Source organism: Entelurus aequoreus, linkage group LG06, assembly GCF_033978785.1.
Source record: "Entelurus aequoreus isolate RoL-2023_Sb linkage group LG06, RoL_Eaeq_v1.1, whole genome shotgun sequence".
Taxonomy (NCBI): domain Eukaryota; kingdom Metazoa; phylum Chordata; class Actinopteri; order Syngnathiformes; family Syngnathidae; genus Entelurus; species Entelurus aequoreus.
Genome location: NC_084736.1, coordinates 37,409,643 through 37,432,406, shown reverse-complemented (window position 1 = coordinate 37,432,406; position 22,764 = coordinate 37,409,643). Strand labels below are relative to the sequence as shown.

General features: G+C 38.6%; 2 protein-coding genes across 3 annotated transcripts in view; both read right to left on the bottom strand.

Annotated features, from left to right (window-relative positions):
• The window catches only part of bin3 (bridging integrator 3), a 455,445-nt gene that overhangs the window by 290,003 nt on the left and 142,678 nt on the right, over window positions 1-22,764 (bottom strand). The gene's annotated exons all lie outside the window — the stretch shown is intronic.
• LOC133652148 (cGMP-dependent protein kinase 1-like) overlaps window positions 577-22,764 on the bottom strand; it is a 24,446-nt gene continuing 2,258 nt past the window's right edge. The window contains exons 2-8 of the mRNA XM_062050576.1: window positions 21,987-22,076; window positions 21,736-21,877; window positions 21,495-21,658; window positions 17,487-17,609; window positions 17,330-17,392; window positions 858-924; window positions 577-777 (exon numbers count right to left, since the gene is read on the bottom strand). Coding sequence (XP_061906560.1) covers window positions 691-777; window positions 858-924; window positions 17,330-17,392; window positions 17,487-17,609; window positions 21,495-21,658; window positions 21,736-21,877; window positions 21,987-22,076 — 736 coding nt within the window. The 3' untranslated portion in view covers window positions 577-690. The remainder of the gene's footprint in view (window positions 778-857; window positions 925-17,329; window positions 17,393-17,486; window positions 17,610-21,494; window positions 21,659-21,735; window positions 21,878-21,986; window positions 22,077-22,764) is intronic.

Sequence of the window (22,764 nt, the reverse complement as noted above, 5' to 3'; positions counted from 1 at the left end):
TGTGTGTGTGTGTGTGTGTGTGTGTGTGTGTGTGTGTGTGTGTGTGTGTGTGTGTGTGTGTGTGTGTGTGTGTGTGTGTGTGTACATACTTGTACAAATGTGTACATATTTGTACATGTATGCACATATGGCACGGTGGGTGGAGCAGCTGTGCCATCAATTTGAGAGTTCCAGGTTCAATCCTGGCTTCAAGACCCTCACATTGGTGCTTGAATGTTTGCTGGTGGTGGAGGTGCTGAAATAGCTGAATATAATTATCATTCACTCTTGTAATTATTTTGAAGAAATCCTTTTATTTTATTTTTCACTTTCAAATGTTATGATGTATTCAAGCTTCTGTTTTCTTCAGATTCAAGTCTAATTTTTTTATTTCATTTCCAATTTCATTTTTTTCTTTTTAGATTCAAACGTTTTTTTCTTTTCAGATTCTGACTTTTGGCCTGAATTTTGCATGGGCTTGCAACGTTGCTGCAAAATGCAAGCCCTACATCTTTGAGTCATTGTCACTCCAAATTCAGAAATTGAACTTCAAAAATCTCATTCACACTTTGAGATAAAGCTGTTTATTGCATCAAATGTAATGACATACACGGCAGTAGCATATAATTTTTCATTGGAAAAAAACACCTCCGCCAACGAGAGATGCTAACAATATCTGCTGATAGTATAACACGTTGTGGTGGCAGTCTATCAGAAGTCTTGCCATATTGTGCACATCTCTGCTGCGCCTCCTGCATAGTCACCACATGCACTGCTGCTGTGTAAAGCCTCTTTCACCTTCAGGACAAACAAACACAAAATCAATTTGGCAACACAAAGATGGCGTAACTAGGAAAGAAGGAATACCCAGCACTTACTTTGGGGGGGAGTGGTGGATTTAGTGTTCCTCTACTGAGTCCATCCCAGTCGAATCCTTCAAACCATCTGATGAAAGACCAGATTATTAGTATTCCCTCAATTGTGTTTCTTTGAAGCTGGCATCTAGAGTATTTGAGGATGTAATGCACTTTATTGACGTTGATTAAGATGTCGGCTGCCTGATCGCTACTTGCTGCATGCTGCTGTGTATTGCTTGTCTCTGACGCCATGTCACCTTGCTGCTCTACTGCCCGGGTGGTATGGCATTATTAAGTACAGTGGGACCTCCATTTACGAACTTAGCAAACGTCTCCATGAGAAACAATGTACCGTATTTTGCGGACTATAGAGCACATTCGCATTGAACTATAAGTGGCAGATATATACCTTGTGAAATTTGTTATTTACACAGAAAGTTTATTTACATACCTTAATTGTTTCCAAAGGGTGTCTGTAACGCGGCAGTAAAACGGCTGATCAAGCAAAACAGAAGTAATCGTCATGGACCCACTAGCTGTGGAAGCTAGCTCTCCAATCAGCTAAACCAGGGGTCCCCAAACTACGGCCCGCGGGAAGTCCCAAGTTTAAAAAAAAAAGAAAAAAAAGTAATTTAAAAAAAAGGATTATTATTTTAAATCTGTCCTTTCTAATCCATTTTCTACCGCTTGTTACTCTCGGTGTCCCCTAGCTGCTCAGGCAAATCAATTGTCTAAAAATGCATTTTCCCATCGATAATGTGACAAGTGTGCGCTCTTTCAGTCAATTATACTGTATATATAACTATATATATATATATATATATATATATAGTTATATATATATATAACTATATATATATATATATATATATAGTTATATATAAGTATATATATATATATATATAGATATATATACAGCCCGGCCCACGGCCAAATTGTTTTAACCCAATGCGGCCCCCGATTCAAAAAGTTTAGGGACCCCTGAGGTAAACAGACTCAATCATAGTCATTCACATCGACGTCCCTTGTGTGGGCTCTGTGCCGAGGATGTTGTTGTGGCTTGTGCAGCCCTTTGAGACTTTTGTGATTTAGGGCTATATAAATAAACATTGATTGATTGATTGATTGAATAACTCCACGATGACGTTTTGGTGAATTTACTGAGGAATTTGTGAAAGTGAAACAATACAAAAAGAATGCCATTGTAAGTTAATAATACTAACCAGACACTCGTAAACCTGTTAGCATGCTAGCTAATGCTAACGATTCTACCTTTATTACATTCAGATAGCACGTACAAATATGCATGAAAACACTCCTACAGACATCACACATGGGACGCTTTAGTAAGTATAAATAGTTTTTATACTCCCCAGGTCCTACATAAGTTAAAGGTACAGTCACAAATGGAAAATAATTAGTACATCACTTTCTTCTCAACATAGGCAGATAGTAAATATACACCCAGAATAAATGTAAATAAAAAATTAAAAAGGAAGCTGGTTTGTGAAAGGTGAACTTTTCATGTGTCCTATAGCGTCTTTAATTTAGCTACGTAGTCAACCACACCGCCCCAAACAGAATAAAACTTCCCAGGTGCCCCCCTAAGATTGAAATTTATTTTCTCCAGATCTAAATAAATCATAAGGTCTTTAAGCCATAAGGAGGCTTTGGGGCAAAATGGTGACTTCCACTCCAGCAAAATTCTCCTACGTGCTAATAAGGATGCAAAGGCGATACTATCCTTAAATGTTCTCCTTATTTGGGGATCTGATACCGTCCCAAAAATGGCCATTTCTGCACATGGTGTCAGGTTTAAATCCAATGCCTTAGCAAGGTGTTTGAAAATAGTTGTCCAATAGTCCAACAAATGGGGACAAGACCAAAACATGTGCGTCATGTTTGCAGGTGACATGTGACATCTGTTACAAGTATCCCAGATATTGGGGTATATTTTCGAGAGTTTGGAATTGGTGAAATAAATACGGTGGAAAACCTTAAATTGTATTAAATTAAGCCTTGAACAGGATGTACTGTTGTTAATTCTGGTTAAGGCAGAATCCCAATCTCCATCATCTATAGATCTGCCAAGCTCTTCTTCCCAATTCCCTCTGATTTTATCAAGAGACGTTTTACTAAACTGGGATATTAAGATGTAGATTTTGGAGATTAGGCCTTTCTGATTTGTGGGAATATCTCAAATTGAGTCAATTAGCGAATTAGGTGGAGTATTAGAGAAAAAGAGACTATTTGATTTAACAAAATTACGAACCTGAAAGTATCGAAATAGGTGAGATTTTGGTAGGTCAAATTTTTTACACAGTTCACTGAAACTTGCGAAGACATCACCAATATATAAGTCCTTTAGCCTGCTAAGTCTTGACTGCTTCCATAGAGAAAACGCTACATCTCTGCTAGGAGGGAGGAAGAGGTGGTTATTAGGAATGGGGCTGTGGTTGGATAAGCCCTGCAGGCCGAAAGTATTTCTAAATTGAGACCAGATTCTAAGGGTAGAAATGACGATTGGACTACAAGTAAATTGGGATGGTCGATAAGGTAATTTTGATGTAAGTAGATCCAAGAGAGAGGTAGAACAGGAACCAGCTTCAGATTTACACCAGATTAATTCAGGTTCTTGGATCCAGAGAGTCACTTTGTGTATGCTAGCTGCCCAATAGTAGTATTTTAGATTAGGGAGTGATAAACCACCTACGGACCTATGCCTTTGCAGGAACTCTCTTCTAATCCTGGGAGTCTTGCCTTTCCATATAAAGGATGAAATTAGTTTGTTTATTATGCAAAAAAAGGAATTGGGTAAAAAGATAGGCAAACATTGAAACAAATACAAAAATCGAGGAAGCACATTCATTTTGACGCAGTTTACCCTGCCAGCAATAGTTATGTGTAAATCATTCCACCTATCCAAATCTAATTTAAGTTTGTCGATTAGAGGTGGAAAATTGTCCTTGTAGAGAGCTGGTAGCTTGCGACAAATATGTACACCTAAGTACTTGAAGCTATTCCTGGACATCTTAAATGGGAAATATCCATCAGGGATCTCAAGGGCCAAATTATTCACAGGGAAGCATTCACTCTTAGCGAAATTCAATTTATAGCCAGAGAATGATCCAAAATTGTTTAGCAATTCAATAATCTTTGGAATGGTAGAGATTGGATCAGATATAAACAATAGTAAATCATCCGCATATAGAGAATGTGTGTGTTCTAGACCGCATCTATGGATTCCTTTACTGATACCGGCCGATTTAAGAGCAATGGACAAGGATTCGATTGCAGTAACAAATAACAATGGGCTTAGAGGGCACCCCTGGCGTGTACCTCTGCCAAGTGTGAAAAATTGGGATAACATCCCATTTGTGCTTACGGCAGCCCTAGGAGAAGAGTATAGAAGTGCTATCCAAGATATATATTTAGACCCAATGTTAAACCTCTTTAAGACCTCCAATAAATATCCCCACTCCACCCTGTCGAAAGCTTTCTCTGCATCCAAAGAGACCACCACTTCTGGCGTGTCCTCGGATGCTGGAGAAAAAATAATGTTAAGAAGGCTACGAATGTTGGAAAAAGAGTGCCGGTTTTTCATAAACCCAGTTTGGTCAGGTGATATGATGTTTGGTAAAATTGATTCAAGGTGAAGGGCCAGTGCTTTAGCTAAAATCTTATAATCAGCGTTTAAGAGAGAGATGTGACGGTAAGAACTACAGTCAGAATCAACTTTGCCCGGTTTTAGTAATAAAGTTATTGACGCTTCGGTGAGAGTTCGAGGCAAGGTACCCCGGTCCAGAGAGTCATTGTACATATTTAAAAGAAGAGGAGTCAGTTTATCTGAGAATTTTTTATAAAACTCTATAGGATAGGCCAGGGGCCTTGCCGCTCTGCATTAGTTTAATTGAATCTACAATTTCCCGGACTACTAAAGGTTGATCCAAAGCGCTCTCTTGAGTAGTAGTTATGGATGGAAATTTCAAGTTATCCAGGAAACGCAACATGATTGTTTTATCAGCAGCGCATTGTGAAGTATATAATTCAGAGTAGAATGATTTGAAGGTGTCGTTAATGACTGAAGGAATGACTGTAAGTTCATCTGTGAGGGTTCTGATTTGTCGAATTTGTCGAGATGCTGACTGGCTTTTAATTTGGCGTGATAGATGGCGCCCTGCCTTCTCACCGTGCTCGTACAGGAAGCCACGCGATCGTAAGAGTAATTTTTCAGTTTCTTGTGTTGACAATAAATTATAGTTCATTTGCAGATTTTGTCTATCTTTAACCAGATCAGGGTATGGAGATACTGATAGTTGTCTGTCCAATTCTGTTATACTTTCCATGAGCTGCTCCTGTTTTTGTCTCCTCAATTTGTTTTGTCTTGCTGAATAAGAAATAATCTCTCCCCGGACTACCACCTTTAATGTTTCCCAGAGTAAAGACGGGGATATGGGAGTAGAGTTGTTGGTGACAAGAAAATCATCTATCACTTTGGAAATTGTTTTGCAGAATCCGTCATCATTGAGTAATGTGCAATTAAACTTCCATGGAGTCTGCGTTTTTTTAAAGAGTGTAAACGAAAGATCAAGTGACAATGGAGCATGGTCAGATATTACTATTGTTGAATATTCTACATTATCGACAGCCGGAAGGAGATTATCATCTATGAAAAAGTAGTCAATCCTTGAAAAAGTTTTATGGACCTGAGAATAAAAAGAGAATTGTTTTTTATCTGGGTAACGAAAGCGCCACGGGTCCACACCTCCTATTTGACCCATGAGTTTTGAAATTGTTTTGGCCATTTTTAATGGAGGGCCCTGCCTTGGACTAGATTTGTCTAGCAACGGGTCTATTGCACAGTTCAGGTCCCCCCCAATATTAAACGATGGGAACTGAGGTCTGGCAAAAATGAAAACACTTTCCTAATAAATGCTTCATCATCCCAATTGGGTGCATAAAGGTTGGCAAGGACAACAGACATATTACTAAGAGAACCCGAGACTATTATAAAACGACCTTGATGGTCAGTTATGACAATTGTTGGGCTAAACTGGATTCTTTTGTGTATTAAAATAGCTGTGCCCCTTGCTTTGCTGCTAAAATTCGAGTGAAAAGATTGTCCAACCCATGAGGCCTTTAATCTATGGTGATCCTTAGTGGTCAGATGAGTCTCTTGTAGGAAAGCAATTTCAGTTTTAAGGTGTTTTAAATGGGAAAATACTCTACCTCTTTTAACTGGGCCATTGATCCCTTTAACGTTCAGAGAAACACATCTCAAGCAAGATAACCCTTTTTGGTTTGTATTAGCCATAATCACATTTGTAAAAAATATGGTGAGATGACACAATGCCTTGTAGAAGGAAGTGGTATTAACATACAGATAGGACTAAAAGAAAAGACAAATTTGTAGGACCTAACACACAAACCCCCCCCCCAAAAACCCATAGAAACAAAGAACAAATATACACTCCTAAACCACCCTAAGCTTGTCCTAAGAACTAGAACAAGCAGCGGGACTCCATAAACTCTGTTACTTCCATATGACATTAATCTGTGAACTAATATCACCGAGCAGATAGGGCTCCTGTATCTGCTAATGTGTCTATAATGTACAGTAGGTGACACTTAAATAGGAATAAGCAAAAAAAAGTTGTATTGCAGAAATTGACCAACAAATATAACCATACCTCAAATAAGTTGCACAACAGGATGATTAGTTGCCTGCAAGCCTGGATAAACAATGTCCATTGTTTTTCTGACGCACCCGTTAATGTCCTCTTCAACGTACTTTTGGCCTGAAACGTCTTCCATACAAAGTCATCTTCCATTAACCTGTGGGAGCGATGCGCTCGTCGTAGAAGTCCTGGGCTTTTTGTGGAGAATCAAAGTACAAGTTTTCATTTCTGAAGGATACCTGGAGACGGGCGGGGTGCAGCAAGCAAAATTTCATTCCTTTCAGGTAGAGCGCATTTTTGACGGGGTTGAAAGCAGCTCGTTTCTTGGCCAAAGCAGGGCTGATGTCCGGGTAAACTCTCAGCTCGGTGCCGCGGTAATCCAATTTATGTTGTCTGGCCCATCTGACAACTTTTTCTTTCTCCTGGAAACGGAGGAATTTAACGATGAAAGTCCGCGGTTTTCCGGCGCCAGCATCCAGTGGTCTGGGACCGAGGGAGCGGTGAGCTCTCTCTATCTCCGGTGGGCTGCTGAAGACATCAGGACCCGCTATCGCCTTTAGCAAGTCAGACGCAAATTTGGTCGGATCCTGCTCCTTCTCGCTTCCCTCTGGGATGTTGATAATCCTCAAATTAGAGCGGCGGGACCGGTTTTCGAGGTCGTCCACACGTTCCAGGAGCACCGTAGTTTGGGACTGCAGAGACTTCACAGCGGCTTCCATCTCGGTGAGTTTTTCAAAGTTTTCACCCACTGTAACTTCGGTTCTAGTCAGACGGCTGTTAAATGATGTCACCTGTTGTCCTAATAAATCGACTGACTGCTTCAGGGACTCAGTCGACTGTTGAATCAAAAAAGCCATATCAGCCTTGAAGCTATCGCGCTGTTTATTGAGGAGAGCCTCGATGTTGTTCTTGGTGACTGGGTCAGATTGACCATCGAATTCGGCTCTCTTGTCTTCCGACCCTGAAGCTGCTGCTGCGGCCGCCATGTTAGCTAGCTTAGCCGAGACGCTAGCTGCTCGAGTTATTGCTGTTGCCGGTTTTGTCTTCGAGCTGCTCATCACGTCGCAATAACCACACTATCTCGCACAAAAAAAAGGGTGTGTCAGCCAGGAAAAAACACAGTGAAGTAGTTAGACTTTAAAGAGTAAATGAAAAGTTTGGCCGGAGCCCTCCTCTTGCACGTCTGCCCTCTACCTCATCCGGTTCCTGCAAATCATTTTCAACCCATATTCAGTTGAACATGCTACAAAGACAACATATTTGATGTTCAAACTCATAAACATTTTTTTTTGTGCAAATAATCATTAACTTTAGAATTTGATGCCAGCAACACGTGACAAAGAAGTTGGGAAAGTTGGCAATAAATACTGATATAGTTGAGGAATGCTCATCAAACACTTATTTGGAACATCCCACAGGTGAACAGGCAAATTGGGAACAGGTGGGTGCCATGATTGGGTATAAAAGTAGATTCCATGAAATGCTCAGTCATTCACAAACAAGGATGGGGCGAGGGTCACCACTTTGTCAGCAAATGTGTGAGCAAATTGTTGAACAGTTCAAGAAAAACCTTTCTCAACCAGCTGTTGCAAGGAATTTAGGGATTTCACCATCTACGGTCCGTAATATCATCAAAGGGTTCAGAGAATCTGAAGAAATCACTGCACGTAAGCAGCTAAGCCCGTGACCTTCGATCCCTCAGGCTGTACTGCAGGGGTCACCAACCTTTTTGAAACCAAGAGCTACTTCTTGGGTACTGATTAATGCTAAGGGCTACCAGTTTGATACACACTTAAATAAATTGCCAGAAATAGCCAATTTGCTCAATTTACCTTTAACTCTATGTTATTATTAATAATTAATGATATTTATCTTTGTGGAAACACTGATCATCTTAATGATTTCTCACAATAAATATATATAGAAAGAGATAAATATCAATATGCAACACTTTATTTTTATATTTTCTCTAAGTGCACATTTTTCAAATTGAACATTTTCAAATGATCACTTTAAGACAGTCCTGTGAAATCACAATATCCCATTTTAACTAGCTAGCCACTAACATTTTTTTTAACAAATCATGAATTACTTTGCACCATGTTTGTACAAATAATAACTCATGTAAAATACAAAAGTCAACTCTCAAATTTTTAAATAAATCATGTCACACTTTGAACTGGACACCAAATCTGTTATCTGTTTCTTTGTTAGTTAGTGGGAAGCCTGGCATTGCATGTTGTTAACTAGTGTGTTGTACTCTGGTGTGTAACTTGACACTGCAACTCTGAGTCTTGCAGATGTGCATCAGTGAGGCGTGTTCTGTGTTTGTTCTTGATGAAGTTCATGTCAGAAAAGGCTGATTCACAAAGATAAGTTGAACCAAACAGGCTTGCAACCTTCATAGCTGCTGCGCATACACCACTGTACTTTTCTGTGTCAACAAGGCACCAAAAGTTTGGTGCAGCCTGGTGGGCTTTGAGGTGGAGGTCATTTTGCAGTGTTACAATTTCAATCTCCACCTGTTCAGCATCCAGGCTGAATGTTGCACTTAACTGCTCAGCAATGCATGATATGTCCACGTTCATGAAAGGATTAGAAATGAACGACACACATGGCTCAAGCTGATCCAGGTCACAAAACCTTTTCTCAAACTCTTGCCCAACTCTGTTTATGACCTGAGAGTACTTTTCTGCAACTTTGTCAAAAGCCTCAGATTCTACAGATTTTCTAGATTTGCCAGAATAATTTTTTTGAATTTTAATCATAATAAGTTTGAAGAAATATTTCACAAATATTCTTCGTCGAAAAAACAGAAGCTAAAATGAAGAATTCAATTAAAATTGATTTATTATTCTTTACAATAAAAAAAATAAATTTACTTGAACATTGATTTAAATTGTCAGGAAAGAAGAGGAAGGAATTTAAAAGGTAAAAGGTATATGTGTTTAAAAATCCTAAAATCATTTTTAAGGTTGTATTTTTTTCTCTAAAATTGTCTTTCTGAAAGTTATAAGAAGCAAAGTAAAACAATTAATGAATTTATTTAAACAAGTGAAGACCAAGTCTTTAAAATATTTTCTTGGATTTTCAAATTCTATTTGAGTTTTGTCTCTCTTAGAATTAAAAATGTCGAGCAAAGCGAGACCAGCTTGCTAGTTGTGGGGAGGCTGGGCCGGCGGACAGACGGCGCCCGCTCCAAGATGGCGGCGAGGAGGCGTGGACGAGCGAACAGCAAGGTGGGGCGCGCTGGGAGCGACGCCACAATCAGCATAAGGTGCGTGGAGCGCGCAGCTGTGGACAGTGCAATCACCCTCTCGGACCGTATAAAAGGGCGAGAGACGTGAACATCAAGGGAGGAGACGGAAAAAGACGGCGGACGGGAGGAAACCATCCTCTGCTACCACGCAAACGACGGCGACGTGCTGCTGAAAAGCAGACGGCGGACGGGAGGAAACCATTCATGGGCGGACGGGAGGAAACCATTCATGTGCTCACGTGAGAAAAAAGGCAGCTGCTGAAAAGCACGCAAAAAACTCTGATTGAAATAATAAAGAAGTCTAAACCGTCTCACGACAATGTCTTCCCTGGATGGTCCTGAGAACCCGCACGACAGTTCGGACTGTCACACTAGTAAATAAATACAATTTAAAAAATAGAGGCAGCTCACTGATAAGTGCTGCTATTTGAGCTATTTTTAGAACAGGCCAGCGGGCGACTCATCTGGTCCTTACGGGCGACCTGGTCCCCGCGGGCACCGCGTTGGTGACTCCTGCTGTACTGCATCAACAAGCGACATCAGTGTGTAAAGGATATCACCACATGGGCTTAGGAACACTTCAGAAACCCACTGTCAGTAACTACAGTTGGTCGCTACATCTGTAAGTGCAAGTTAAAACTCTCCTATGCAAGGCGAAAACCGTTTATCAACAACACCCAGAAACGCCGTCGGCTTTGCTGGGCCTGAGCTCATCTAAGATGGACTGATACAAAGTGGAAAAGTGTTCTGTGGTCTGACGAGTCCACATTTTAAATTGTTTTTGGAAACTGTGGACATCGTGTCCTCCGGACCAAAGAGGAAAAAAACCATCCGGATTGTTATAGGCGCAAAGTTGAAAAGCCAGCATCTGTGATGGTATGGGGGTGTATTAGTGCCCAAGACATGGGTAACTTACACATCTGTGAAGGCGCCATTAATGCTGAAAGGTACATACAGCTTTTGGAGCAACATATGTTGCCATCCAAGCAACGTTACCATGGACGCCCCTGCTTATTTCAGCAAGACAATGCCAAGCCACGTGTTACAACAACGTGGCTTCATAGTAAAAGAGTGTGGGTACTAGACTGGCCTGCCTGTAGTCCAGACCTGTCTCCCATTAAAAATGTGTGGCGCATTATGAAGCCTAAAATACCACAATGGAGACCCCCGGACTGTTGAACAACTTAAGCTGTACATCAAGCAAGAATGGGAAAGAATTCCACCTGAGAAGCTTAAAAAATGTGTCTCCTCAGTTCCCAAACGTTTACTGAGTGTTGTTAAAAGGAAAGGCCATGTAACACAGTGGTGAACATGCCCTTTCCCAACTACTTTGGCACGTGTTGCAGCCATGAAATTCTAAGTTAATTATTATTTGTTAAATATCTTGTCTTTGTAGTGCATTCAATTGAATATGGGTTGAAAAGGATTTGCAAATCATTGTATTCCGTTTATATTTACATCTAACACAATTTCCCAACTCATATGGAAACGGGGTTTGTATATTGTAAAACTTGCAAATGTTGCCAGGATTGATGAATAAAGAATTTATACGCTAGAACACGGAACGGCACTTGTACTTCCGGTTGAAAGCTCAGTCTAAACAGAAGGGCACTGGAGTGGGCAAACTGCTCCAAAAGATGGTGCCATTGCACAAACAATAATACACCTACTTAGTGTGTTTTTTTTTTTTTTTTAACTTTTTGCGTCATTGCCGTCAGCAATGAAAATCTATAAATTAGCCGCACCGATTTATAAGCAGGAAAAAAATAGCGGCTTACAGTCCGGAATCGATGATAAAAATTAATAATAGGTTGCAGCCTCGACAAAAGTCCCTCTTTCAGTTAAATGTGTACACTTTGTAAACAATATAAAGCGCTTTACAGTACTGTATATCAAACAACCATAATGATGGATCAACCTTTTATTTCATAACAAAGCCAAAACAACAAGCTGAGCTGTTCTCATTGACAGCCACCCTAAACTGTCACTAACCATGTGGCGCAGTCAGGTTAAAATCACAAAACTCCTTAAAGAGGAACTGCATTCTTTTTTTACTTTGCCTGTCACTTACAATCCCTATGTAAGACAAAAACACTTTTTTTTTGCATTCTACGACATAAATAAAAGTAAATAAAAGTCAGCTAACAATGGAGGTAATGGTAAACGCTCAATTCCACCTGTAAAGTTCTCTAAAATATGTTCAAAAACCTCTGTCAGCGTTTTACAGTATATACTGTACATGCTGTGAGTATATAAGTAATGTAGTAACATCCATAATAACACGTAGTATATACATGATGTAAGTATATATGTAATGTAGTAACATTCATAATAACAAGTAATATATACATGATGTAAGTATATATGTAATGTAGTAACATTCATAATAACATGTGATATATACATGATGTAAGTATACATCTCATGTAGTAACATTCATAATTACATGTAATATATACATGATGTAAGTATATATGTAATGTAGTAACATATATAAATTGTTTGGGTGACCCCAAACTTTTGAACGGTAGTGTATGTCATGTAGTAACATCCATAATAACATGTAATATTTACATATTTTATATACACACTCTAAGTATATATGTCATGTAGTAACATTCATAATAACATGTTATATATACATGATGTAAGTATATATGTAATGTAGTAACATTCATAATAACATGTAATATTTACATGATGTAAGTATATATGTCATGTAGTAACATTCATAATAACATGTAACATATACATGATGTAAGTATATATGTCATGTAGTAACATCCATAATAACATGTAATATTTACATATTTTATATACACACTATAAGTATATATGTCATGTAGTAACATTCATAATAACATGTAATATATACATGATGTAAGTATATATGTCATGTAGTAACATTCATAATAACATGTAATATATACATGATGTAAATATATATGTCATGTAGTGACATTCATAATAACATGTAATATATACATGATGTAAGTATATATGTCATGTAGTAACATTCATAATAAAATGTAATATTTACATATTTTATATACACACTGTAAGTATATATGTCATGTAGCAACATTCATAATAACATGTAATATTTACATATTTAATATACACACTGTAAGTATATATATAATGTAGTAACATTCATAATAACATGTAATATTTACATATTTTGGTTTATTATTTCCGTTGACTTTTTCCTTCAACAACAACAACAACACTACTAATTATGGCAGACTTCATGACAGACAATTAACATAATATAACAATCACTTACTGTACAATGTCTGCGCTCACTGTGATGCCGACTGATGGGATGTTTATATCTCCCCGTTTGGATTAAATATTAATCCTCGTAGGGTAAAAAAAAAAAAAAAGCCAGTGCCGCAAACAAGCGTCTTTTCATGTATTTCTCGCCATCCCCGGGTCTCAGTAAAGTGTCAAAGTTGACCAACTTGTCAGATTATGTCCACAACCTTCTACTATCCAGGTGAGAAGCATGATTTATCAACTATCATCAACTCAGAGGCCATGCAGCAACTCAATATGTCAACATAGCAGCATAATCTAGTTAGCTCTCTGTGATCATGCTTAAACTAGTTTGTCTGCGTAAACACTTATTATAACAATATCGCTAATTCTTGATTAGTATTCATGTCACAAAATGTAAACAAAGTATTGTTAGTGACTTATGTATTTTTAGAGTGATTTAGCACCATTGCTAGCCCCCTAGAATGAGCCAATTATTACAAATTAGAATGCAAAAACAAAAAACTATATGTCTTATTGTCTCTAATAATACAATTCCTTTAAAAAAGTGCAGTTACCCTTTAGCTTTAACAGCCAGCACCCTAAAATAATTAGGAATACAAAATAAAATCCACTTTATCTTGTCGGTTAATCTCCCTGGCACGCAGCGGAAGGAAGGAGGGAGGGTGGAGAAGGCAGCGTTGACAACGCTGTGGACATTTTGTGATTGTTTCAACCCACTCAAGGCTTGTCCATTGGACTCTTATTGTTGTAACAAAGTAGCGCCTGCAACAGTGACTGAGCACCGCAGATCCATCAGCCCGCCCACAATGGCAGTGCTGCCGGGCACAAAATGGCCGAAACGGTGGTACAACGAGATAAGGTTCGTACAGCTAAGCAGAGAGCACAGAAAGTCCCGACACAGAATGGTGGCTCACACTCAATTTAAATAGTCTTAATCACCAACAGAAAACAAGTGAGGGGAAAAGTGCTTGAAGGCATGTGTGAAGTAGTTATGAAAAAAACACCAACACAACAGGAAGTGCCACCAAAATAAGAGCGCAGGACAGGAACAAGTGCTAAACACAAAAGAACACCAACAACACCCAACATAAAGGGACGGACGAGTGTAACCAGCTGTGACAATTGTATTAGTTTTTAATTTTTAAATGCTTTTTTAATTGTATTTTATTTTCATAGGTATTATTTTTCTTTGTTATATATATTTGTTATAACCTGTCTCGTCCATAAAATGATACTGTTGATCTCGACCATCTTTAACCATCGAACCGCCAAATATTACCGTATTTTCCGCACTATAAGGAACACCGGATTATAAGGCACACCTTCAATGAATGGCCCATTTTTAAACTTTGTTCATATATAAGGCGCACCGCATTATAAGGCGCACCACATTATAAGGCGCATAGAATAGACCAGGGGTGTTCAAGTTTTTTCCACTGAGTGCCGCACACTGAAAAATCAAAGCAAGCGGGGGCCATTTTGATATTTTTTATTTTAAAAACCAATACAATATATTTATAAAAAATATACATTTAGGCCTCCACTCAGGCTCGATCCCGGGGGCCCCAAAGGGTTTTGGTCAAAAAAACATTTAAAATGTGTCATTATTCAGTAATATTATTTTTATTATTATTCAAGGTTTAAATCTCTAGGTCAACATTAGGTCTATCTGTCAATATAACGTTTTTAAAGATTTAAGTTGTATGCTGTTATTGTCAAAGAAAACCCTGTTTTTCAATGGAAAAAAACATAAAATATGTAATATTTCCACCCAATAAAATTTGTAAGTGGAATATTTCAGATAATATAATAATTGGAGCCTTAAAAAGGTCAATAACTCATAACAACATTGATTTTAATTCATTATTATTTTTTGAGCAATGACACTTAAAAACAAATCACACTAAAATTATTGGGGATCCAAAAGGGTCCAACTCATTAAAGTGTTAAAAAATAAATTATATATATTTTTTACTGTTTACTTTTAACACAATAATCTCGAGATCAACTTCAGATCTATCCGTCAATTATAAGTTGTATTGTTGTTTATGGTTTTTGTTTGTTCGTTTTAGGCCCTTCTTTAAAAAAAAAAAAACGCTTAGTTTTTTATATGGCGAACACAAAATATGCAACATTTTCCCCAAAGAATATCTCAAAGTGGAATATTTAATGTGACGTAATTGGAGTCTTGAATAGGTCAATAATTCATAATGACATTGATTTTGATTCATTATTATTTTTTAAAGAAAGTAACAACCTGCATGGCAGCTTTGTGTTATTAGAGTAAACATTGCAACATTTTCTTGTTCACCTGGTTGCTCTTTTATACCACTTTTTATGTTGTTGTTGTTTTTTTTATCGTATTTTTAGAACGTGCCTCAGGGCCGTTAAAAAGTGACGTGCGGGCCGCAAATAGCCCCCGGGCCGCACTTTGGACACCCCTGGAATAGACGCTACAGTAAAGGCTGGGGTTGCGAGACCTGTTGTGGCTCAATATTGGTCCATATATAAGGCGCACCGGATTATAAGGCGCACTGTCAGCTTTTGAGAAAATTGGAGGTTTATAGGTGCGCCTTATAGTGCGGAAAATACGGTACCTGTTTCTCAGTTGTAATACACTTTTAAACCACTTGTGGCAGTAATGGCAAAATCAAACAAACAGAAGGAGTATGATGAGATGAAGTCAGAGAGAAGTTTCTCAAGGCCAACAATTATGACTAAAGTGGTGAAGTTGTATTTTCATTTGCACTTGTATTTTCATTTATTATGGGCCTGCTGCAATGCCATGCTTGCGGCAGTGAATGGGCACTGGCAATGCAAGCAGCCCATATTACCATTCACTGCAAGTAGCCCATGTTATTATTGCTCATACTTCAACTTTTATATTATTCTTCTTCCGCACGTTTCTCTTACGTCTACTACGAGACGAAACGGCCAACGAACCCCCACATATCTTATACAGTCAGAAAGGTCTCGTTCGCGCCGATGGCGGGAATCTAAATTGGGAACATTTTGTGTTACCATGGGAATGCTATTCACGAACAAAAAACAAAATGGGCCAATTGAATGTGTACGCACCTTTTGTCTAATGCAAGACGATCCAGCCAACAAACCCCCACATATGTCATACCGTCGGAAAGATGTAGTATTTTAAGTTGGGAACATTTCGTGTTACCATGGAAACGCTATTCACGATTTAAAAAAAAAATGGGCCAATTTAATAGGGAAAATGGGCCAGAGAGTCATAACTTGGTATGTGACACAAGCTAAATATTATCATGCTCATGTTACCTTGCTAGCATGCTAACATTAGTTTTGCAACCGTTTACTCCAGAGTCATATGACTTGGTATGTAAAACTTGTTAACTTTTAGCATGCAAACAGTAGCATGCTAGCTATCTAACTTAAGCATGTTAACTCTTTCATATAATTTTACACTTTTTTTCTTTATTTCCGAAGCCATACACCTTACAGCCGTGTCAATTGACATGTGAGACACGCTAACTGTTCTATTCTAAAGAAAGACTTAAAAAGTTGCAAAAATATTTTTGAATTTAAAAAGAGTTACAAAAAGAGAAAACTGGCATTATGTCTAACTGATTTTTTATTTGGATTGGACGTGTCATTGTGAAAATGCTTAACGAAAATTCAAAAGTATGTTGGAGTTGGGGTGTTGGTAAATAATTTGTTTTAAAAAAGGGGGCAGATAAATATAAGAATATTATTCTTCCATCTGCTCCTTTATGGTCATGGAAATGTATAAGAAACAAAAAACAATAAAAGTGTGAACTGTACATGGCTTGTATATATGCATTTTCATGAAAGGAATAAAAAGAAATAAAGATGATGATGATGAACTGTTAGCATGCCATTGTTAGCACACATGCTAAGTGTTAGCATTTTTAATGTGCGCATGCTAACATTTTAGGCTAGCTCTGTAGCTTTTTTTGTACAGTTACACCTAAAACTCACGGATTGTGACCCGGCCAGAGGTCCAGGGCACAGATAGCAGGCCCATCAAAATTTCCGCCGGAATTTTCTAGTTCATTATTAAAGTAGTTGATTTATTTTAGCACAACATAGTAGCGTATAAGTGTGTTTATGAGCCCTTTCCTACTTATTGTGCCCTATGAACTCTCACGCTGCTGTTTGTGTCTGATGCTCTTCTCATTATCTGAGCAAACTTCCCAATGTTTGGATTTAATTGCCCGTTTTGCATTTGACAGTAACCCTGCTGGATGTGGAAATGTAAATGTTTTCCATCCCCGTCTTACTTGTGCTTCTGAATGTCCTTGGCCCCGTTTCTCAGACTGCCGAGCCTCTCTGAGGGATTGTGCCTTGGCAAGGGCGCAGGAAGAGGACATGGAAAAGTAAGCAAGCGTGGAACGTGTCATTGAAGATGTCACATGGCATCCTTGTTTTTTTTAATACCTGCAGAGTTTCTTTATGAGGACGCAGGCACTCTTGCTGATTGCTTTAGGGAAGTCCACGTGATCGATACCGCGCACCGTCTCGCTCAGAATCCTCATCGGCTCAGCGCCACTGAACGGAAGCCTGGAGACACAAATCCCCAAAGTCCAAATTCAGTCCTCTATCCATCAGTAAGATGAAGTAGAGTTGAGCTTCTAAGGACGTATAAAACGTCCGGGTTTGAATTCCTCAGTTCGGCGTATCGAGTGATGCCGTGTTTGCTAAAAACGTCTCCAGGTGGCAGTATGCACATCTTGAAAAGTATGGTGCCTAAAACGGACCCCTGGGGCACACCACCTGTCAATGTTTAGTCTCTGGGAGCACACATACTGTACATGTATTTACTTTTACTAACATTGTGTTGTTACTTGTGTTGTTACTTGTCACTGTGCTACTTTATTTTACTGTGAGTACTAAACTAGGGTTGTCCACGTACCAAGATTTTGGTACCGGTACCAAAATGTAATTCCATACTTTACGATACTTTTCTAAATAAAGGGCACCACAAAAAATTTCATTATTGTCTTTATTTAAAAACAAATCTTAGGGTACATGAAACATATGTTTATTATTGTAATTTAGTCCTTAAATAAAATAGTGAACATACTAGACAACTTGTCTTTTAGTAGTAAGTAAACAAACAAAGACTCTTAATTAGTCTGCTGGCGTATGCAGTAACATATTGTGTCATTTATCTACCTATTATTTTGTCTACATTATGAGGGACAAACTGTAAAAATGGATTGCTAATCTACTTGTTCACTTACTGTTAATATCTGCTTTTTTTCTGTTTTAACATGTTCTATTTACACTTCTGTTAAAATGTAATAATCACTTATTCTTCTCTTCTTTGATACTTTACATCAGTTTTAGATGACACCACACATTTAGGTATCGATCCGATACCAAGTAGTTACAGGATCATACATTGGTCATATTCAAAGTCCTCATGTGTCCAGGGACGTATTTACTGACTTTATAAACATAATATGAATTTTATTAAAAGGAAAAAAGATTTTGTGACGATAAAAAATATCGATGTAATCATAGTAGTATCGACTAGATACACTCTTGTACTTGGTATCTTTACAGTGGATGTCAGGTGTAGATCCACCCATGGCATTTGTTTACATTGTGACACCGGTGAGCTATTGTATCCTACTAGGGTGTGTAGTGAAGCATGTTTAGCTATTCCTTGTCCTCCAGTGATAATGGTACATGTAAGAAACATACTTTATTTGTCACCATGGAGACCAGGATTAGTGATTAAGGAGTAGCTAAAACAATGTGGATGGATGTTAGCTGATAGCTAGCTAGCCATGTCTTAAAGCACCTCTTCCTGAGGGTGTTTCAGAGTTATAACTTCACCTTTATCTTTACTTTTTACACCAAAATGGGTCCGTTCTCCCTTTTCTGTCTACACACTGTGTCTGCTTGTAAGTACTCTGTGTGTGCGCGCTGCTGAACATGCTCCTCTGGTCGTAAAACTAGCAATGTCACCACGTGACGACGCGCCGTCATGCCCATTTAAATAAATAAATGGGGAACCGGTACTTTTCAAACAGAGTATAGTACCGAATATGATTAATTTGTATCGCGGTACTATACTAGTATACCGTACAACCCTATGGTAAAGCCTTACTGATAGCACCGTGATGGCTTATAACGATATCACAGCTACTGCTATAAAACCAGACATTTTATACTGTAATTAGGATCCGATATTTGGTATCGGATATTGGTTCGATACAGGCAAAATATCGGATGATATCGGTTTGCGTGTAAAATGTCTGATACAAGCTGCGATACAAGCAGTCCTGCTGAGTGTTTACTTGTGCAAACAGACAGTTAACATCTAAATGTCCTCCATTAAACACACTATTCTATTTTATTAAAGTCATTTACAAAAGGTGAACATGCTCGGCTAAAGGCTACTAGGATCTAGCAGCTACACAACAGCTAAGCACACAATAGCACACAAGCTAGACATGTGTAATAAGTGTCATTAATTGAACAATATTGCAGAGTAAAACAGCACATTTGTCAATATAAACAAGTATCAAATCATTAAAGTTACACATGACTTAAACATACAATGTCTCCAAGGTAGAAGCGTATTAGAAAGTATCCAGTACCAAATGTGTCCGCATCATTCACTTTACTGCTGACTGCTTGGATTTATGGTTCATTTTGACCAGTTGGTTTTGCCAAGAAAACAAATTACCACTCTACCTTAATTTAAAGACAGCATAAGTCTGTCATAAGGTTGTGTTTTTCCCACCTACCATTGATTGCTCTCTGAGTAATTTCACTTGATCAAACCTTTTCTTACATTCCACAGTACAACAGAATAAAATGATATCGTATCGGAATAACTTCAGGATCTGCCAATACTCAAGGCTCCAATATCAGTATCAGATCAGAAGTGGAAAAAGTTATATCGCCACACCACTAACTATGGATGTATATCTATAGGATTTTATCGATACCATTTATACATCAATAATACATGTCAGTGTTTATCTGTAAATAACAATATATAAATAATACATGTCAGTGTTGATCTGTAAATAACAATATATAAATAATACATGTCAGTGTTTATATTTAAATAACAATATATAAATAATACATGTCAGTGTTTATCTGTAAATAACAATATATAAATAATGCATGTCAGTGTTTATCTGTAAATAACAATATATAAATAATAAATGTCAGTGTTTATCTGTAAATAACAATATATAAATAATATATGTCAGTGTTTATCTGTAAATAACAATATATAAATAATACTTGTCAGTGTTTATCTGTAAATAACAATATATAAATAGTAAATATCAACATTGATATTCCTTATCAATACCAGTATTCATCAATACTTTTATTGGTACTATTAATTGGTGCAAATAAATATGTGAAAAGAATATATGTTGTACACCAGCAACATCATGTAACATCTCACAGCAGCGAAGTCCTTTATCAGCACCTGCTTTTAAGTCTTTTTAAGTCAACTCAGTTTGCAATTCTTATGTGGTCCTCTTGTAGAGAGCACACACATGTTATAAAAACAAACATTTTACTGGACTTAATTGAGTTACCAACATGTTGTCTACCACTTATTTTGTTTGGAGTCGCGAGGAACTGAACTGTTCACCAGTATTTAGTTAAGTAGGTGTTCAAATGTTACTTAACGTGTTATACTGGAACCCTGTGGGCATGATTTCAAACACAGAAGACGGTTCCACAGTGGGGGGTGTTCAAACTCACCTGCCAGTCAGGAGTTCAAACTCACCTGCCAGTCAGGAGTTCAAACTCACCTGCTAGTCAGGGGTTCAAACTCACCTGCCAGTCAGGAGTTCAAACTCACCTGCCTGTCAGGAGTTCAAACTCACCTGCCCATCAGGAGTTCAAACTCACCTGCCTGTCAGGAGTTCAAACTCACCTGCCAGTCAGGAGTTCAAACTCACCTGTCAGTCAGGAGTTCAAAGTCACCTGTCAGTCAGGAGCTCAAAGTCATCTGCCAGTCAAGAGTTCAAACTCACCTTCCAGTCAGGATTTCAAACTCACCTGCCAGTCAGGAGTTCAAACTCACCTGCCAGTCAGGAGTTCAAACTCACCTGCCCGTCAGGAGTTCAAACTACCTGCCCATCAGGAGTTCAAACTTACATGCCCGTCAGGAGTTCAAACTCACCTGCCAGTCAGGAGTTCAAACTCACCTGCCAGTCAAGAGTTCAAACTCACCTGCCAGTCAAGAGTTCAAACTTACCTGCCCGTCAGGAGTTCAAACTCACCTGCCAGTCAGGAATTCAAACTCACCTGCCACTCAGGAGTTCAAAGTCACCTGCCAGTCAAGAGTTCAAACTCACCTGCCAGTCAAGAGTTCAAAGTCACCTGTCAGTCAGGAGTTCAAACTCACCTGTCAGTCAGGAGTTCAAACTCACCTGCCAGTCAGGAGTTCAAACTCACCTGCCAGTCAGAAGTTCAAACAGCAAAACTCCCAAGGACCAGAAGTCTGCTGAAACACTGTGACCTTTCTTCAGGATGACTTCAGGGGCCATGTAGCCTGGACTACCACAGAAAGTGTACGTCTTCTTACCCACTTCCACCTTCTTCAAACTTCTGGAGCCCACCTGCAGCAGATTCCAAAATAGACACCAGGAAATGAATATATCAGCCAAAGGTGAGGAAAATGATGTGGTGCTTTTACCAGTTTGGCATAACCGCGCTCGTCCACCACCACATTCTCAGGCTTGACGTCTCTATAGACCACATTTCGACTGTGAAGAAAGGCCAAGGCCTGCGCCACACAAGCCGTGTAGAACTTGGCGCTGCTCTCGTCCAGACGTCCTCTGAGGCACGTGGAAAAATACAAAAGAGAGAGAGAGCGAGTGCATCAGCTTTCAGGTGCTCGACGCATCAATTTGAAGGTCTTAATAAGCGTCAGTCCAAAGTAGCTACTTCTCTCTGAGCAGGCTGTACACATCGCCATGGAGACAAGCCTCGGTCAGCATGTAGAGGAACTCAGCATCTCTAAAGGTTTTCAGCAACCTTCAATGACAATGGAGGGTTTTTTTGGTTTTAGTTGCGTGCATTTATACACTCAAAGTGTTTCTACATCCAAATGCACTTCAAAATAAATCAAGAGACTTGTTTAGTGTTTTTGAAATAGGCATATTGTGAAAATAAAATGAATTAATTTTGATCTAAGTGTGATGAGTATTTTGATCTAAGTGCGATGATGGTGGCGACTTGTCCAAGGTTTACCCCGCCTTCCGCCCGATTGTAGCTGAGATAGGCTCCAGCGCCCCCCGCGACCCCGAAGGGAATAAGCGGTAGAAAATGGATGGATGGATGGATCTAAGTGTAATGAGTATTGCTGTCAAATAAGGATGCAACGATATCAAAATCTCACGGTACGATACTGTCACGGTATTGGTACGATATTAAGGCCAAGGTGTGATATTATTGTAAAAATGTAAAAATAAAAGACTTGGGAAAAACACCCTAATGTGTAAAAGGAAGTGCTACTTATGTTAGGAGAACCAGACTGACTGTAAATAAACACATGTAGTAACCATGTTTACTACTACCAAGAGGTACTTTCAAAGTGCAAAGAACTGTGAACACATATATTAAAAACTGAACACTTTACTTCTTTTGTGTTTTGGGACGTCTGGAATCCGTTCCTTAAGGAGGGGGTACTGTCATGACCCGTTGCCCAGGTCATGTCTTGATT